The following is a 20,681-nucleotide window of genomic DNA, read 5'->3' as shown; positions in this document are numbered from 1 at the left end:
TATTTTTTAATAATGTTTTTATAATGTTGTGTTTGTGGCTCTGTCCAGGGTGATGTTGTTGTCAAGTTCATATAGCTGACCTATGCAATATGCTATTTTTATCATAAAAGGTCTGGTCTTATAGAAGATCTGAGTGATTACATGCATCTTGAGCCGTTTTCAGATAGCAATACATGATGTGCAACAGCATTATTTCGGAAGCCGAGACGCTCCACGCTGAGTGTTTTATGACGTTATGCGCTGAATGTTTCGTGGGTGTGTACTGCCCTCTGCTGGAGCATGAACACACGGACACAGCTAAAACCAACACGAATGTAAGAGGCCGAAAAACTGGGATTAGTTTTGTTTATTCCCATTGTGTGGTAATTATCTCGTTAACATCCACTCAGAATAGACTAACTGCATCTGCTGTGTTTTAATCACGTATTTTGGTTAAGTTTGTCATCTGCCTTTATGTTCTTGACTTGACAGTGCATTTTAAGGAGTGTGAAGAATCTGTCATTACCAGACAGTCAGCTATAGCTTATGTAACTGTTTGAGGCTTTGAAGTTAGGTTCACAGAATAGGTTTACCACCTGGTTAACTGTAGTATTTTCACTCTCTGAAAATATGTTACATGTTCTTCCAACTACATATATATATATATATATATATATATATATATATATATATATATATATATATATATATATAATTTTTTTTTTTTTTTTAATAGTTGGGATCATTTTGGGATCACACCATGTACTTTGAAATGGTAGCACACACCCTCACGATTCTCAATGAGGTCATGAAGGTTTCCATTTATTATGTTATTTAGTAGCTACTTATGTCATAAAGAAATAAAAAAAAGGCATAACCTCATCCTCCACCCAAAGCCATGATCTGTGTGTTTCTGCATTTCTGTGTGAGTCTTCACCTACAGTTTCAATTATCTCAGAAATGTATAGCTACATCACTGTCAGCCATGGGGAGGTTCAAATCAAATACATATCTATCTATCTATCTATCTATCTATCTATCTATCTATCTATCTATCTATCTATCTATCTATCTATCTATCTATCTATCTATCTATCTATCTATCTATCTATCTATCTATCTATCTATCTATCTGTCTGTCTGTCTGTCTGTCTGTCTGTCTGTCTGTCTGTCTGTCTGTCTATCTGTCTGTCTATCTATCCTGTCTGTCATAAATAATGCATCCATTTGCCCATTTATCTATAGGCCTATTAGGCTACTCAAATTGACCTGATCAGCATTTTGAAGCCAAGGCGTTTTTCTTAACACTATTACCCAACCCATGCCATCAGATGAACACACAAAGCAATGTGGTTGATTGTGTAAAGTGTTTTTGCAACTGTGTAAACAAATCGAACGAAAAGCATTTCTCTTCACATGTGTTTTTGACGAGCTTTATGTTACGTGATCACCAAGCAATAGTTTCCCGTCACAGAGATAAAGGCAGATGTTTTCAATCTGTGTTCATTTACGCTTGGTGGGGTGTGCAGGGGCGCTTTTGTTTTTTTTAATGACTTCCCCTACCCCCATCTACCCCCTTCTTTCGGATAGGCGGGGATTTGAACCCCTGCAGACTAGAGTCCACCTTCAGTTTCTCGGACTTCCTCGAACTTTGTCAAACTTAGCAGTAAGTTGGACGCGCGCTCTTTATTTTCTGGCTCCAGCGGCTAAAACACTGCTCGACTCTTCTCACACCGACCCTCTGCAGGCTTTTGGCTGCTTTGTTTTTAGACGATGAATTGCCAGCCACCTTTCCCTAGAGTACAGTTATCAGTTTTATTTATCATAAGCTTTTCTATCACTCATGGATACCCGTCAAGTTTGTTTCAGGGCAGCGCATATTCGGGAGCCGTTCACAGGCACAGAAACAAGTAAGTTGCTCCAGAAGTTCACAGCGTATTCTTGTGTGATGTTCTCGGTATCTCAAAATAGACTTATTATTGAATTCACAGCAGACTCCTGGGGTGACATTTTAATGCTTTTGTTTGGGTCTCTGATTGTGGTAAATCACTAAAGCAACAAGTAGGCTAGTCTAAGAGGTCAATCGATTTATTGAACATTTCTCCACGGCTTTACCATTTCAGTGGTAAAAAAAATAATAATATATATATTTTTTTTATTAAACTTTTTTTTAATTTTAACATAGCATAATTTTCACTTCATTTTCACATTAATAATTTTAGTATGGAAAAATGCTAGGTATTTGTTAAGTTTTTGCTTTGCTCTCAAATTCTTCTTCTTTTTATTTTTTTATACAGAAACTGGTGCGCTTTTATTGTCCAAAAGAACGTAAGCTGCGCAGTTCAAGGCAGCGTGGAAAGTCACGTTGAACCCGAAGCCGCGCGCTGTCCCGAGCATCAGCCTGACTGTGAGCCACAGATGATGTAAGTACTCAAGAGACCGGGAGGGGCGTGTGGAAGTACTGATGTTCGGTACTTCTCATGCTCCGAACTTAGACACTATGCCAAAAAGCCTACATGATTCACGTTAATTACACCAGTCACACATACCACCGGTTTCACAGACAAGGTTTCAGCCTAGTCCCAGACTAAAATAGGCAATAGCCTAAATCTTAGCTGTTTCAACAGAAAGAAACTTGCACTGATTGATCTTAAAATATATCAATACCTTTGTTTTGTCTCAAGAGGGACACCAGCAATGTTTTATTTTTCCTTTCTTAGGCACATTTAAAAAAAATCTTAAATGTCCTAAATGAACTATATGGCCTAAACCTGGTTTATTCTAAGCCCTGTCTGTGAGACCAGGCCATTTAAAAGATGACACTAATGTGACCTTGCTTTTATGATGTAAACAAAATCTATAAACAAGATATTAATATTCACTGGCCAATTTGTTAAAATAATTGCAGCGCAAACACTGAAAAGTGTTCTGGATCAGCGTGTGATTGGAACGGAGTGACAGAGATTTCCCCGCCCTGATCATTGGGTTCTGTAATCACTCTGGATTTAATCACTCTGGATTTTCCAGAACACATGTTTTTTCGATTTCTTTCCCAGAAAGCACATGTGCTCTGCTCCTCCTCAACAGTCACATACTCTGGTCTGGAATGACTGAAACTCGAGCAATTATACAGTTATACAGTGAACTATTTCAGTGTTCAATACTAATATGCGCACTCTAATTGGAACTGTTTTTTTTATGATTAAATGCTTTAACTTTTAAAGACTGTGCCGATTTTGTGGCAGTGCCAAGAGTTTGGTGTAAGATGTACTCAAGCTGTTTATTTTAGTTGGCTAGCTAACTTTTTGTTTCAGATTTCACTGACAGTATGTCAATTTTGCTTATTAATGTAGTAAACAGTTAGATTAAAAGGCACATTGAAGATATTTGCCTAGTCCATTGAAAGTCCTAGTCTGGATTGTTATGACAGAATTTTGATGTTTTATGTAAAATGTTACTCAAACTATTTCACAAACTGAAGTTCCTTACTGCACTACTGCCACAATCATTTATGTTATCTGTTGTTTGCTTTAAAAGGCCATTGAGTTAGACTGGTGTTTGATTAATTGAATATGTGGAGACTGGGAGGAATTACAGTATATACATTAAATTAAGCTTCAAGATGAAATCATCATAATGGCATTGTAACATATACATACACTCAAAGCTTTTGAAACAGCTTTTGAGTAGTCAGTTTAATAGAGATTATACTTCAGTGATGAATGTTGTATGATTTCATTCTTTTTGTAAAGCCTTGTGAGGAATTCAAAGCTGCCATATATGGCTTTGTCCAAAAACTCACTTTTGTTCTTGAAGCATTTCACCAAGAGTTCTGAAGCAACTGTGATATTAATTGTTCGGCTCAGCTTGTTGTGGCATAAGGACTAAAATGATTGCACTTCTAATTGCAGCATTATCCATCAGAAGTAACAAGATCAACATCATTAAGTGAAGCTGAACAGACTAGGCCAGAAGAATCTTCTTATTAATCCCTCTCAGTCTGCGCAAGTTAATGCTTGCCTTTACCTTTGCTTTCATCCTATAATAGGGGCAAAGCTTCATGGTCCATTACTCACAGTTTAAAGTAATAGCAATAAGTGGCCTAAGCCTTATGAAGGATGGTGCGAGCAAATCAAGATTGTGGAGTCGTTTCATTGTTTGTTTTTGTTTTTCACATTTCAGTTCATGTAAAAAGCCATCTTTTTTTTCAGATACCGTACTCAGTTTCGGCCGACTTACAAGATAGCATACAAGACTGTGACTGAGCTAGAATGGAGGTGCTGCCCAGGATACCAGGGCCCAGACTGCAGAGAACTGAAAGGCTCTCCTAATGGACAGAGAGCTTATCCACAGTCGTACCCACAGCCACAGCATGGACAAACTCGACTTGCACAAAGTATGTCATCAGGATATGTTCCATACATCAATTTTTTTTCCTCTTCTTTAATTATTATTAAAATTCCGTACGTTTTTTTATAAAAAAAAAAAATACGTTTTTATGTGTATTTTGTTACTACAGGGCCAGAGCGACGAGAAACTGGACAATTTGATATCAGACGAACAGCTGACAAAACCCGCATATTGGAAAATGAAGTGCAGCGCCTTTCACAGACAGTTCTGGATCTTCAAGCAGCCATGACAGGTATGGCTGAGACCCTGAGGACTGACTTACAGGAGGACACCAGCAAGATGCTCATTACCCTCCTCAATGACAGGACTTCACCTGACAGCGCAAGAACAGGAGGCACGGAGGAGAGTGTGGTGCATCTGGATGGCCACCAGGCAATGAGAGGCCGCACCCATGGAGAAAGAGAAATGGAGACATTGTTGGCCAGGCTCGACGATATGACAGATGCTCTCAAAAGTAAAGACGAAGCTCTTGAGGAACTGCGGGGGACAGTGACAGGGCATGACGGGCAGATACGCATGCTTATGGATAGTTCCGCTCAAAGCCTACCAGTCACTGCCGCTGCTGCTCCAGATATAGACACCCTTCAGACTTATATTGATGGGAAATTTGAGAAGCTCAAGAAGGAACTTGTTGTAAACATGGAAGAAGAGATGGCCAAGCTGAAAAATGCATGTGATGAAAAGATTAAAAAAACATGTGAAGATGGAAAGGACAGCAGCTATGTGAGCCTTACTGATCTAGTGCATAACAAGGAAGCTGAGCTTAGAAAGGAGATCCGTGAGCTCCGGTTGGATTTGTCAATGTCAGATGGTGTAGTGCGCACAAACCGACAAACAACCATTGGAAAAGATGATAGTGACTACGATGACTTGAAGAGGGAACTTATTCGAGTGGCAGAGGCCCATCGTGTCCTTAATGCCAGAGTGGACAATGAGCTAGAGCATTTGTCTTCACTGAAGATAGAAGATGTACTCGGTTCCCAATTAGAGGATCTGGAGGACAGGATGAACGTCACTGAGAGGAATGCGGAGACTTATTGCTTTTATGTGGATGAAAAACTTACCAAGGAAATAAAAGATGAAGTTGCTATGCTACGTCAACTCCTGGACCAGAAACTCAATGCTGTGCAGGATCAGTTCACTTCCATGTTGATCGAAATGAGCAACAACTCCTTCCCCGAAGCGTCTAGCGATTCTGTTGATGCACTGCAAGTTCAAGTCAATGCTAACATGTACCTTATAAAGGGGTTGGAGGATAAGTTTAATGCAATTGGGCAGATATGCTCAACCGACTGCAAGACCAACCTACCCACAGATTCCCAAAAGCCAGAAGGCCTGGATAGTCTTGTAAAGGACATTAGAAATGATCTGGATGTCTTGCGTTCTGATTTTGTGAACAACATAGCAAGGCTTCACACATTAGAGGATACTGTAAAAATGTCACCTGAAAAACAATTTATCAATGCACATATACAGGACACCCGCAAAAGAATGAATGCTTTGACTGACAATGTTAATGGCTTGACTGGAGCTATAACGGGATTGGGAGACACCGTTAGCAAATTTAGCCAAGACCTTCACACACTGAACTCCTCATGTTGCCAGCAGGTAAGCACTTCCCCCATTTGGGTAGAAACTGGTAAACCAAGCCACGACCAGATGAAGGAGCTAAAAGACCAAGTGGATGCACTGAATGCCCGAGTGACCACGGAATTGAGTTTGTGTAAGTTCAACACCACTGGAGTAGTTGAAGGTGTCTCTGCGGTGGACGATAGGGTGACTGCTCTGGAGAAGATCTGTGGAAGCCTTGCTGGTGACAGGAACAATATCCAGGGCCTTTCAGGGGAACTGGAGAGTAAGGTCACACAGATGAACAGCACTTTGGGCAGTCATTCAGGAGCAATCACAGCCCTTCAAAACTCCCTTCTGAATTTTCAGAGTCAGCTAGCAGGAATGGCTAAGCAGATCCATAAGGACCATGCAAGTAGAGACCAAGGTAAGCTTTCATGTTTTAGTGACAAAATTAGGGGAATTATGTTTTTAGACAGTAAGGATGTTGGGAAATGGAAATGTCTTTGTATTTGCCTTTCAATTTGTAACCACCAGTTTTTATTTTGTTTACATCTTTTGAGATTAGCTACCAAATGGTATTTTTAGTAACCTAACAGTTTGGGATTTGCTGCATGCTATGTTTAGCAGTGTATCCTTTCTCCACAGTGAACCAATAATACAATAACATATATGCCTCCAAGCCGTCGAGGGGGCCAGCAAAGGTTTCCTTTGTCAATTGTATGTGCCTGTAATATGTTACAAGAACAGTTACGCACTTCGGAATGGATCCCTTTGCTTGTTCACAAATCCAAATCCACGAGTAACATGGTCAAGCATCTTTTTTCATTTTGTTAACAACATTACATGTCTCTTGATAGCATGAGTGATTTCCTATTCATTAGCTTAATGCTAAAATGTGTAATTGACTTTACTTTGGTCCTTACCAGTTTACTATTTCTAAAAAATATCTTAGTAGATATACTGTATCTAGTGTTCAGTGGTTTTATGTGTGGAGGAGTTGTGTGCTCTGTGTTTTTGTCATGCCCAGCTTTCTCCGCCTATAACATTGAGATCTGGCGAGCGAGTTCAGTTGCAGTTGCAGATCTGGTACTCATTATGCTCCAAAGTCAACTCGAGGGCCTCAGGAGGTGATGAATTCCCACACCCCTCTGCAGATGTTCTGCTATGAGACGACTGTGATGTCACTAGAGAACGCAAATTCTCTTAAACTCCCATTAAAGGGTGATGTCATCATTCCTGATAGGGGTGGAGGTCCGTCTCTAGCAGAAACAAATGCTGTTTTCCCAAGAACTGTGGCTAAATAGTAACTGTGCCAAAGTGGCAATTGCTAAAGATCTATGTATAAATTGAAATGTAAGGGACTTTAACATTTAAGCAGTGCCAATGCACAATAAATGTGTCATTTAACCTCAAATAATGAATAAAAAAACTTCCAGCACTAATTATTCAGCAGTGCAGTAACAACTTTCTGGAATATTGCCCTACATCCAGTGCAAAATAAGCCAGTTTATTTCTTTTTATTGAATCAAAAGCATACAGCGTCAATGTTCGACTCCCTACGAATGGCTCTTCTCACTCGTTCTTTTTAGTGACTCAAAGCATACAGCTTTTGATTCCCGAACGAGTGATTCGTATGAGCCGGTTCTTTTTTAGTAAATCGAAAGTATACAGCACAACCTGTGAAATCTGACTCCTAAACAAATGACTCTTATGATTATTTTTAGTGAATCAAAGACACACATTGCAACCAGTGTAGACTGCCGAACTAAATAAAAAAATTAAATTAAATCTATGCATTTAGCAGACGCTTTTATCCAAAGCGACTTACAGTGCATTCAGGCTATAAATTTTTAACTATCATGTGTTCCCAGGGAATCGAACTCCAAACATTGCGCTTGATAATGCAATGCTCTACCAATTGAGCTACATACGCCGATGACTAATGAAGTAATGACTCTTATGAATTGGACTCAAACAGCTGAATTATGAGACTTAAATCATCTTGTTGGTGATGTGACAGTGTGTAATTAAAGATATTCACAACAAGTTTTTAAAAGTAATATGTTACCTCTGATTTTGTTTGTTTAGTGTTATGGTTTAATCCAGAGTAAAATATTAAGGACAATTACTGGACTGCATTCAAGTATAAAATAATCGATAATGGAACCATTAAGGAACTGGTTTCATTAAAAGAATCCATAGATTTATTCTTAAATCCTATCTCTTCTTGTGGGACATGATATAGTTAAAACATTTAAGTCAGAAGCACAATAGACCTTATCCCTGAATAGCTTCAGCATTACTCAAACTCTTTGGCCGCTGATCATGAAAGAGGCACATTGCACAATTCAGGAACGGCCCATCCAGCTGTGTCCCTGTGATGGAGCGAACAAGCTCGGTTTCACTGGTAATTTACTCTAATGGATCTTCATTGATTTTTCATTCATTTTTTTTTATACAGGGCATCGATTAAGCCTGGGAATGTTTAAGAGCTGCATAGAAAACACTCTCAACTCATTATTCTGGCCGCGAATAAGGCGTGTTCAGAAAACTCCTCACTGTTTGCTTTGGAGACAATAACTTAGTTTCAGTTCTTGAATTCATCATCCGTTTCCATGTTCTGTGGAAATATTTGCAAGACAATGACGTTGTTGTTTAGAATCCTACTGTTACCCCAAAAATTGGATGTGAACTTTGAATAGTGTCCCTTTCCTCTCCATTCTCTTATCAGCCATGTCCTCGCTCTTTTCTCTCTCTTCCTGCTGATTGATATCTCTGTGGGTCAGAGGATGTCAAGGAAGCTCTTTCCTGCTCTCACGAAATGCGTTTCTACTCTTGTTTTATATTGTGTAACATTTTGTGAAGATAACATTTAAGTGGCACACTTCCCTGTTGAAAAAAACAAATTATGCTGTTAGTTGTGTTTTGAAGCATGGCAGCTACTTGGAGCTGAGCAGGCATTAGTTGCTTAGGACACATGACCAAGCGTAAACCAGCTCATAACCAGCTTTTAACCAGCATATGCTGATTTTTTTTAACAGGGTTGAATGTATTCTCAGCTGGTTTCAGGTTAAAGTTTCCCCCTCTGGGTCCAGGAACCCATGTGGAAGTTCTTGGATTGGATCAGGCAAGAATCGAGAGGTCTGTTCAGTACAGCAGGGTCCAACTTTAGTTGTTTCACTTGGTGTGTGTTTGTGTTCTTGTTTCCATGCACAAAATCACCACACCCCACAGAGCTTTTTGCCTTCCAATCCTAAAACTGTCAACAAAAAGGCCATTCAGAACCAGCCTTGTATTCATCAGCTAAATATGTTTTAAAATATGGCTCTCCACATCACAGAGTGGTGAATCCCTAATTTCAGTTGAGTGTTTCTGACTCATTAAACCCACAGTTCTGAGTATTTAAAATCGGCACATGCGTGATTTACTCTGAAACATGTGTTTGTGTTGCTGCCGTTAGACATTATGTGTGTGATGAGTCTGTTATTTTCAAACAGACTTGTGGGAAACACACAGATAGATGCTTATTATCTCTTGAGAGATGTAATGTATGTGGGAGGGAATATGTTTGTGTCAAATCGGATATTTGAACAGACAAATGGTGCTGACGTATTATTTAGCTATGTCCATTTTGCCAGTACGAGTTGATTAGCTTAGAAGTGAACCCATGGGACTCAAGGTCCGCCCCTCTTTTGAATCACTTCCTACAATAGCCAATCATATTCAGAGTCCAAATAGACCCTAATGTCAGGAATGACGCATTACACTTCTCAATTTAGACAGCAGCATCTGGTAGGACAGGAAAGTTGTTTTCTCACATCGCTGTAGAAAAGCTTGTAATCCATTGACAGCAAAAAAAGATTAAAAAGAGAAAATGCAAGGTTTTGGAAAAAAGGGTGAGATGTGTGAGATCTTTAAGGCTGGAAGTGCGAGATGAAAAAAAATGTTCTCCCTTATTAGACTCTGAGATGACACCAGCGTGTAAAGACCGAAAGGCTTTGTAAATAAGGTGCACTGCAAAGTTCAAAAACACTTGAATTGAATATTAAAGCTTGCCAGTACATTAAAGAAGCACTGGCATGAGTACTTTGGCAAAGTTTGACTGAAATCAGAGGTTAAGATTTACAGAATGAGTTAAATGCCATTAAAATGCTTTATAGATGCTTTTGCTCTTTATTTAGTCTAAGGAAGACTAAATTTGCTCTCATTTTGAAATTACACCCCTTATATAATGAGCATATTTGAAATTACTCTGTGACAATTTATTTTGATGTTTTTTGGATTGGTATAAAAAAATCACACATTTGTCCTTAATGAAAAAAAAATCTCATAAAACACATCTTTAATAATAATAATAAAAAAACAGTAAAACATTATTATTACTTTTTAGAAATACAAAATATGTATTTATAGTGTAAGAATGCTATTTTGTGCTATCAAATTAGTAATTTTTAAACATTTCTTGAAAAGATTCGGAATTTCTCATTTCTAAGAACTTGACACGTGTTTTAGAGATTTTTAAAAGGTTTTCCGTTTTCTAAATTGTGGACATTCTTACAGTACCACTAAAACATGTAGGGTCAGCAAGATTTGTTTTGGAAGAAATTATTAATATACCAAGGTTTTATTAAATTGATAAAAATTTAAACTCAAGGCATTTATAATTTTTCTAAAGAGCTGTATTGTAAATAAATGCTTTTTTTTTTTTTTTACTTTATATTAATTAAAAAATACATACATGCATATATATATATATATATATATATATATATATATATACACACACACACACACACACACACACACACAAACACACACACACAAACACACACACACACAAACGGTTTCTGCAGAATATTTAAGCAGCACAATTGTTTTCAACATTTACCATGTTTCCCTGCATCTTCATAATGCAATTATAATGAGATTTATACAATATATTATGAACTTTACCTCGTGTAAACAATACTTTGATCAAAATGATGCAATTAAAGCTGTAGTCGGTAACATTTGACGCTCTAGCGGTTTATAAACAGAACTGCTTGCGTCTTGCGGAAGAACATCGTAGCCGGAGCTACTTCTCTCCGTTTATGTCTATGAAGAATCACAAAAGTACTGGGTTACTCCGCCGCGGTACCCCCGAAGCAATCTAAAATAGTCTGAATATAAACATTTATTATAGGTGCACCCCTAGTGATTCAGGACAAGCTAAAAACACGGTTTGGAAAATGGATTCATGTGTACTCGCTTATTATATACATTTTTCTACATTTTGAACGCAAGCAAAGTCACGGACCGCAGCTCTGATTGGTTGTTTTTTACCGGGAGCGATGGAGTTTCTGCAAATGGCAATAGGACCACTGGGAGGAGCCAGAGGAGCTTGATTTTTTCACAGATTATCTGTCTCATATTCTACTGTCAGGACATAATGACAGGTTTAACAAATATGTAAAAAATATATTTTTTACAAAAGTTACCTACTGCAGCTTTAAGCATATAATTGTAGCAACTATAATTTTAGTAAAATATGTGCTGTATGTTAAAATTTGTCAATTTATCGTTCTGTAAGAATGTCCACAATAAAGAAAATGAATTTGGTCAAATAACTGTGTTTTGAATAGTATTTATTTTTCGTCCATCCTAAATCCCTCTTTCTTTTTCACAGGACTGCCTTTTCGGCAAGAGAGACCTGCGTCTGGCCCTGCCACTCGAGCTCCTACACAACCCAAGAGACCTTACGTTAACCACATCCACATACCTTTTATCATCCCACACAGAACAGTGCCAGTCCCCACCAGCCGCCCTCATGTGCGCCAGCCACACGTCCCACACCAGCCCTACTTCCCTCAGCCACCAGGCAGCCCCAGGCATCCCATCCACCCCATACAACCCCACCAGCCTGTGGTGGTCACAGGGCAAGCCGGCCCACCTGGGTATATGCACAGGGTCACGGTCAGACGGGATCAAGGCTCAGAGGACTCAAAAACACCTTTGAAAGGATTTGCAGGTGCTCCAGGTATGAAGTAGGATTAATAAGAGAATTTTATTAAGCTCGTGCTTTAAGTATCAATATAAATATATTTTTTTGTCAATAGGTTATCTTCCTGTCAGTCCAGTCTCATATAATACCAAACAGGCTCAGCCAAAAGGTGTCTGTCTTTATTTTTAGTGTTTGCTTTATAACATTTCTTTGTTTTGTAAAATCATTTACAGAATTATGACTATTAATTGTTGTTACAGCTGCCCATGTCCCATGGAATCCTGCATATCAAAGGCCCATTGCAACTCCAGGTAACAAGTTATAAATGTACCGTAGTAAAGTAGTTAAAACGGTTTTAAAATAAGTTGTACAATTCAGAGGCCATAGATGTAGATATACAGTGGGTACAGAAAGTATTCAGACCCCCTTAAATTTGCACTTTGTTACATTGCAGCCATTTGCTAAAATCATTTAAGTGTATTTTTTTTTTCCTCATTAACGTACACACAGCACCCCATATTTACAGAAAAAACACAGAATTGACATTTTTGCACATTTATTAAAAAAAGAAAAACTGAAATATCACATGGTCCAAATTATTCAGACCCTTTGCTCTGTATTTTATAGAAGCACCATTTTGATCTAATAAAGCCAGGAGTCTTTTTGGGAAAGATGCAACTAGTTTTTCACACCTGGATTTGGGGATCCTCTCCAGTTCTGTCAGGTTTAATGGTAAACGTTGGTAGACAGCCATGTTCAGGTCTCTCCAGAGATGCTCAATTGGGTTTAAGTCAGGGCTCTGGCTCGGCCATTCAAGAACAGTCACAGAGTTGTTGTGAATCCACTCCTTCGTTACTTTAGCTGTGTGCTTAGGGTCATTATCTTGTTGGAAGGTGAACCTTCGGCCCAGTCTGAGGTCTTGAGCACTCTGGAGAAGGTTTTCGTCCAGGATATCCCGGTACTTGGCCACATTCATCTTTCCCTCGACTGCAACCAGTCGTCCTGTCCCTGCAGCTGAAAAACACCCCCACAGACTGATGCTGCCACCACCATGCTTCACTGTTGGGACTGTATTGGACAGGTGATGAGCAGTGCCTGGTTTTCTCCACACATACTGCTTAGAGTTAAGGCCAAAAAGTTCTATCTTGGTCTCATCAGACCAGAGAATCCTTCAAGTGTTATTTAGCAAACTTCATGGGGGCTTTCAAGTGTCTTGCACTGAGGAGGGGCTTCCGTCGGGCCACTCTGCCATAAAGCCCCTACTGGTGGTGGGCTGCAGTGATGGTGGACTTTCTACAACTTTCTCCCACCTCCCGAATGCATCTCTGGAGCTCAGCCACAGTGATCTTTGGGTTCTTCTTCACCTCTCTCACCAAGGCTCTTCTCCCCTGATAGATCAGTTTGGCTGGACAGCCTACTCTAGGAAGGTTTCTGGTCATCCAAAACATCTTCCATTTAAGGATTATGGATGTCACTGTGCTCTTAGGAACCTTAAGTCTAGCAGAATTTTTTTTGTAACCTCGGCCAGATATGTGCCTTGCTACAATTCTGTCTCTGAGCTCTTCAGGCAGTTCCTTTGACCTCATGATTCTCATTTGCTCTGACATGCACTGTGAGCTGTAAGGTCTTATATAGACAGGTGTGTGGCTTTCCTAATCAAGTCCAATCAGTATAATCAAATGTAGGTGTAGAACCATCTCAAAGATGATCAGAAGAAATGGACAGCACCTGAGTTAAATATATGAGTGTCACAGCAAAGGGTCTGAATACTTAGGACCATGTGATATTTCAGTGTTTCCTTTTTAATAAATGTGCAAAAATGTCAATTCTGTGTTTTTCGGTCAATATGGGGTGCTGTGTGTACATGAATGAGGAAAAAAAAAATGGCTGCAATATAACAGAGTGAAAAAGTTCTGAATACTTTCCTTACCCACTGTATATGTACCCACTGTATCCTTACCCAATATATATATATATATATATATGTATATATGTGTGTATATAGTCCAAAATTAACACTTGCCAAGCGCAAATTGCAAGTAAAAATTAACTTTGGAAAGTTCCTTGACAGTGTCTGGTAACTTTATTAGGAACTGTAACATAACCCGTGAGAAAGTGTTACTGTGAGAATGATAGTCTGACCTTCACTGATGAAAGTGATGAGCATGAATCATATAAAAGACATACTGTCACGAAAACTTTTGTCTCAACGTGGGTGTCTTGTAATGTCTTCATCTCAATGGAAATTTCATTAAGGATGCCTATTTTCTTTTCTCCAGAACATCAATTTAGAGACTACAAAATGAAAGAATGAGAAACAATAATTACATTATCATCATGTTCTTGAAAAAAGGTGCTGTTAGAGAAGTCTTGCTGATCACTGCCAAAAATCCTTTTCTAAACCAGGATCTTTGTGTATTGTTCTCATAATTCAGTCATAAACTTTTAGTTTATTCTATTTGACTTCAGCTTTAGACAATGAATTTGTCAATTAAGTAATAGAAACAAGTCAAAGGCTATATATATATATATATATATATATATATATATATATATATATATATATATATATATATATATATAGAATGTAATAGAAATATATTATATGAAAAACATACAGAACTTACGTTACATGCAAACTAACTGAAGTAAAATAAGTTTAAATTGAAGAACTAAATATAAACTGAAATAAAATAAAGCTACATATTCAGACAATATTGCCAAACCCAAACTAAAATTTAAAATATAAAAATAAAAGCTAATTTAAAATATAAATAGTTATATATAAATAACACTAAAATAACACTTGAAAAAAGTAATTAAGATAAAAAATACTACTTAGGAAAATTATGGTTTTCTGTTGTGCTGTTTTGGAGATTTATATTTATATATATATATAAATGCATGGCCAATGAAGATATTCACTCGCCACTGGCAGGTGTGGCAATGTTAATTTTGGACTGTGTGTGTAATGATCAAGCATGTGATGTTGATACGTGTCTCTTCTTCACAATAGTGTCACAGCAGAACTCCTTGACGGACCCATTTTCTTTCTCTGCTGGCCTCACACGGCAGATGTTCTCAGGGGACTTCGGTATCATTCGCTTTGATCGGGTGCTCGTCAATGACGGAGGACACTATAACCCTCAAACAGGTAAACTGAAACTCTGTTTAATAGCCGTCTGTAAGATAACCAATTTAATAAGCTGTGTCCTATTTGTCCATTGATATTGCTCCTCCCTCTCTGTAGGGATCTTTACGGTGCCCGCTGATGGTCGTTATCTGGTGAGCTCTGTTCTAACAGCTCCGCGGGGTGAGCACGCAGAAGCTGTGCTCTCAGTGTCCAATCGCAGCGTGCAGAAGTTGGACACAGCGGGTTACTGGAGTGGCCACCCACAGCTGACCCGGGATCAGTGCATGTGTGGGGGGTCTGCGTCCTTTAGCCTCATCCTCCCACTCCGGCAAGGTGACACCGTGGCCTTGGTGCGCACTGCTGGGAAACTGGCGATGTCTGATTCTAGAGAGATCCTCTCCACCTTCAGTGCTATATTCCTATACTCTCCTCAAGCCAAGAGATAACCCCGTCACTGAAAGGGATGCTAACGTGACTTTTAACGCAAGTCTAACTATTCACAATGCTGCATCATTTGGAAAGGTGCAGTCACATTTGCAACATTTCTGCAAAAACAGAGGCATGTTGGCATGACCAGCTCGAATCCATTGCAAAATCATTATGGGAAAACCTTCCCAACCATGTGGATTCCCATTGAAATCACTGGATTTGGTTTTAGATCATTTGCAGAACAGAAAATGTGACTGCACCTTGAGACTTGTGGATATGCAATAGTTTGGCTTTGGTTATTTATCAGACACAATACTGAGTTACTCGATTTTTAAAGGTGGCAATTGGAATGTGTTTGAGGTGGTAAAATAAATCACAAATGCACTCTCACAATCACGAAGAAGAAGAGCATACCATTAGATTTTAGTAGTATATGTGCAACAATTTATTTAGTTTTTTATTATTATTGTGATCTTAAAGTATCTATAAAATGTAAAAGGTTTATATATTTTTTTGCAACGTTAAATTAACAAATGCATATTTTTTAATCTTTAAAAACTGGTTCAACAGTTCAGTTTGAATATCACTTTTACAAACAATATTTTGTATCTATAAAAAATATAAATGAACTACCATGATATAAGGGCTTGTGCACATTATTTTCAGGGTAATGGATAAATGTTTCCCCACAAATCAATGATCAAAATATGCACATCTGCGGTGTAAAATTGATTTAGCGCATTTAGTTTTAAATGCACTTTGGGTGAGACAATAAAGATAGATACTGTAAAATACACATTTGGGCTTGTAAATTAAAACCCGAGCTGTCATCTTCTGCAGTAAGCCTACATTATTCACATTTAAATAATACATTTAAAATGAGTAAAAACAATAAAACTGATTTTCCCCACAAACTGGGTTTTTGTGCCACATATTAAACCTACACTAAACACACTCTAAAGACTTAAGCAAAGCAATTTAATTTACATTCATTATGACATCAACAACTTCTCGGTGCTATAAACAGTCCACACAGCTGTATTAAATACATCTTTAATAGATCCATAAACATTGTCCAAACCATAGTTTTTTTTTATTTTTGTATCTATAGTACAATTATGCATTTAAAGGCATTTATGCTGATCAAACGCAAACCTATAAAGCAAAACTGAGAAATACACCGACCCACTTGAGTACAACTACAAATAAAAGCAAGTAAAACAAAAGGTATCAAAGATCAAGAGGAATGACAGAACACATTCAGAACTTACAACAGCAGTTTCAAAAAAAGAAAAAAGAAAAGAATAGAGCCTTTTTTTGTTAAATGTTTTTTTTTTTTTTTTACCATTAATGTTGGTTTCATACAAGACGAGTGTGTTCATCCCACACAAGAGGTATTACTTTCATAGAAAGAATGGGATTCCTTTGTTAACAATTAACAGATTTCACTTCCAAACATCATAACTGCAGACACAAAGTGCAACACGCATATATTAAATCACAACAGTCAGCTGAACCATGAAATGCCCCAATTTTTCCCTAAACAATGATCTGACTTCAAGAAATGATTTGTGCTCTAATTCTTTACACTATTTTAACATCCAGCACACAGTGCTCGAAAACTTACCCTTACGAGATTTGAAAGCAACTTGAACAAAACTCAAAGGTTAGGGGCCAAGACCAAAGTGACCACGTTACTTCAGTCGAGTCTTTCTCATCCTTCACTTGCACATCAGCTTCAATATTTTCATTAAAAAAAAAAAAATCAGCTTCCTGTTCAAGATCATCCACTAATAGTGAAAACCTGCAAAGTTGAGATTCGATTCAAACTGTCTAAACCAACAGAAAGCATCAATGCATGTGTAAAACATAAATGGTCCTATTTATATTTCAAACTAAGCATGCAAAGGCCTAACAAAACGTTAAAGATAATTTCATACTCTCCCACAGGCCACAGCCTACTTAAAGGTATAACATGCCTTCATTTTATACTATACTCTTATTAACTTAATACAGATCTCCTGCCGAGGTTTACATCTAAAAGCGCTTAAATCCTCGCATTGTGCACAAAAGGCTGCTGAAAAGCTTCAAATGTTATTGCATTTCTGTCGTGAGTTAAGTGCAAGACGATCTGAGAGTTTTCCTTTCTAGACTGCAGCTGAAAAAGTGCGATCGGTAAGGCGTTCTGCAGCAAAACAGACGATGAAAATGTCAACAGTTGGGAAACAACAAGAAAGCCCAATTACTATGAACTTCTTTGTTGTACTTTTCATACGAATCCAGTCGACTGTACGAGGCAGTGCGTGTTAAATCTGCTGAACTGTAAATTATGAGCCGTGTCCTCACGTGGCACAGCTCATTCTGTGCATACTTTCCAGAATCTACACGATTCAGCTCATTTCACACCATCTGGCAATGCATATTCAAACTGTCATGCCGTCACCACATCTTAGAGGCAGTGCATGTTAATTAGTTCATTCTAACTAATGCCTCTGTATATAAATAATCTATGCTCTAAAAATGCAAATGAGTGGTTGTAAAGAATCTCTTCTTTGTTAATTACTTCGATTATGAGCACATCTGTATGCCACCTTTAACCTTACACACATCCAAACAAACAGCTGTGCATTTATTCTGCTGACCAAGAGGCCATTGGTCGTCTAACTAATACTGTAAACTATTATTAGCCCGATAGCAATAAATTCCTTCAGAGCTGAAGCAGCTAATCAAAATGATACAGATTAGAAATATCGTTACAGAGCAGCACCAGGTGTTTCAGTTTGTGGGAGTTCTACCTACATCCCATTAATGTGGCGCTGGGTTGTGTTTTGGCGTTTTCTCTCAAACTGGTTCAGCTAAGGTTTGTGCAGGTTCATAGTTCCTAGGTGGGACAGGACGGACACTTTACTTGTCTTTAAGCGGAGATGTGAGATGTGGAAGGGTCCCGGCTAAGTGGTTCTGATCGCAGCGATGAGCTTGAATGTGTAATAGACGGCCCTTCTGGGATGATCTATAAAAGCAGGTCCTCCGCACCGATTTCAAGGATAGGCTGACGCCAGAAACAAAATGTACTGAACTCTGGGAAGCTGAAAGCTGAACTCTGTTCTTTACTCAGCAAGGGAAAGACGTGATCCACCAGCTCACTCAATCTACTGTACCTACACACAAACAGAGGAAGAGCATGAGACAGCTAATCGAAAACACACAAAAGGCGTCCTTCAATTCGCAAGACCACCTTGAACAAAGTTCAAGAATCAGCTCTCCACCTTTGAAACGGCATAATCTTTGAGAGCTGAAGTCGACTTTAGAGATACTTTTATGTATAGCTGCAGATCAATGTGCCCACTTACGAGGACTTGTTGCCCTTGGTTTGCTCCTGTATGAGCTCTCCTTTGGGGTTAACCGTAAAGATTCTGCAGAGTGGCACTCCAACCTCCTTGTAGGCAAAGGCATCCTAGAAGATACAATAAGAAGATCAGGGTTCAAGCGTCAACTTAGGACACCCTCTGCTGTTTTTTCCACCCAGTCCACAAACAAAAACATCATTCCATGTTAGTTTCTGACATTAGCAACGGTTTGATGATGAAATGGAGGCATTTGTGCCTGTATAAACATTCAGTGTCTTACTCCACCCAAACAATATAATTTATTCAGCTGGAAATGATCAGCAGGCTGGTTCGTAGCAGCTGGTCCTGCAGTCCGAGGCTGCGTGTAGCCTGAGGGGACAGCGCTTTAAAGTTCTAAGCCTCAAGTATGAATCTTCGTGCTGAGCTTTGACTCTGCTGCTGAGGTCAGTGTGTGAAAAGAAATTAATAGAAGTTAACTGCATTCCAACTCACATTTGTTCGGTTTCCAAATGCGGCATAAAAGGGATGTTTGTTGGGCAGGAAAAGGTTCTTGATGTCAGTAAGACATTCGATTTTGAAGATTTCTGGCTTCTTTTCAATCACCTCCCTTTCAGACAAAGAAAACATTTTGAGTAAGTAAAATATGAGTAAGTATATGTATTCTGCTTTAATGGGATTTATTCATAAATTAAAAACGCACACACGCACTTCTCAATATCTTCTTTGTATTATACAGAAGAAAGAAGTACAGCATGAAATGATATAAGGATAAATAATAATGGTGACAGAATAATTATTTGGAAGAACTACCCCTTAAAAACAGTGACGTTTTTATAATACCTGTGAAATGCAGAGAAGAGGCTACTGGGAGAGAGCATGAGTGGTCCACGGGCAGGATAATGCCTCCGTCATTTACCCATTGCAGATATCCTCGCGTCATATCTGCCATGCCAAATTGCCCTTGCTGAGCAGTACAGGAATTTATATCCATTTCTGGAAAAAAAAAAAAATGCCCATTTTACCAAAACTCTGTTTAAAGGCTGCTTGTTTCCTTTTAGTGAAGAAAACATGTCTTCAAGGAGGTTGAAGATTAAGAATGCAAACTCACTCAGCCACAGAGTGGTAGAGTTTAGCAATGCCTCGATGCGTCCAGTCCTTCCCAAACTGAGGCAAAATCTGCCCGAACACATCTGATCTGAAAGCACATAAACATACGGGTGAGCATGGCACGTACTAGAAAAACGAAGGATGCTAAATCCTCTAGTGCATATTTGTTCTACTTGGAAGGAAGTCCAAGACTCATTCAACTGGGTTCCTAAATATAGCTTCTGACATTCTTTTTATTCTTAGAACTAATAGACTTGTGAAGGAGAGATTTTTTTTTCTCAGCTTGGGCAAAACTCTGTGTCGTCTACTAATGAGGATCCTCTCCCTGCTTTAGCGTTTTATCTCCGGCTCTTTCAAAGTGGCATTATGAGAGAGCAAGATTTAAATTGGCTCATTATGGTGACATCCTCCTCCTAGTCCAACCTTGGTCTAGGCGTACCCCACAGTCAGCCGCCCTGCTTCACAGCCTCAGAGAGATGTGTCAGGCAAGCGGGTCAGAGAAATAATAAGCGGCAGTCAATCTGCCCATTTGATGTTTGCCACCCACCAGCCACTGAGGGCACGAGTCTGGAGGCGGAGAGCATTCGTTTGCATAGGCGCGTTGATATTGCAGCTGGCTTTGCAGTAATTAAAAACCAAAGACGGTGGAACAGTATCGCGCTAATATTAGCTGAGCTGAGCTGTGAACTCCATCAAACAGCCAGTGAAACTCGTGGAGATATTG

The 20,681-nt window shown here is 38.7% G+C and overlaps 1 protein-coding gene and 1 pseudogene across 1 annotated transcript; one reads left to right on the top strand and one right to left on the bottom strand.

The window, feature by feature from the left end:
• The first annotated feature begins 1,574 nt into the window (after positions 1–1,574).
• On the top strand, positions 1,575–17,108 carry LOC113045766 (EMILIN-2-like). The gene is made up of 9 exons (XM_026206400.1): positions 1,575–1,889; positions 2,277–2,402; positions 4,191–4,375; positions 4,499–6,385; positions 11,627–11,977; positions 12,057–12,110; positions 12,202–12,252; positions 14,958–15,095; positions 15,192–17,108. The coding sequence occupies exons 1-9, from the start codon at positions 1,753–1,755 to the stop codon at positions 15,518–15,520; spliced, it is 3,258 nt and encodes a 1,085-aa protein (XP_026062185.1). The 5' UTR covers positions 1,575–1,752; the 3' UTR covers positions 15,521–17,108.
• On the bottom strand, positions 16,541–20,551 carry LOC113046334 (phosphatidate phosphatase LPIN2-like; annotated as a pseudogene).
• Positions 20,552–20,681: the final 130 nt, after the last annotated feature.

Source organism: Carassius auratus, chromosome 27 (genome assembly GCF_003368295.1).
Source record: "Carassius auratus strain Wakin chromosome 27, ASM336829v1, whole genome shotgun sequence".
Classification (NCBI taxonomy): Eukaryota; Metazoa; Chordata; class Actinopteri; order Cypriniformes; family Cyprinidae; genus Carassius; species Carassius auratus.
This window is presented reverse-complemented; position numbering and strand designations above follow the sequence as displayed.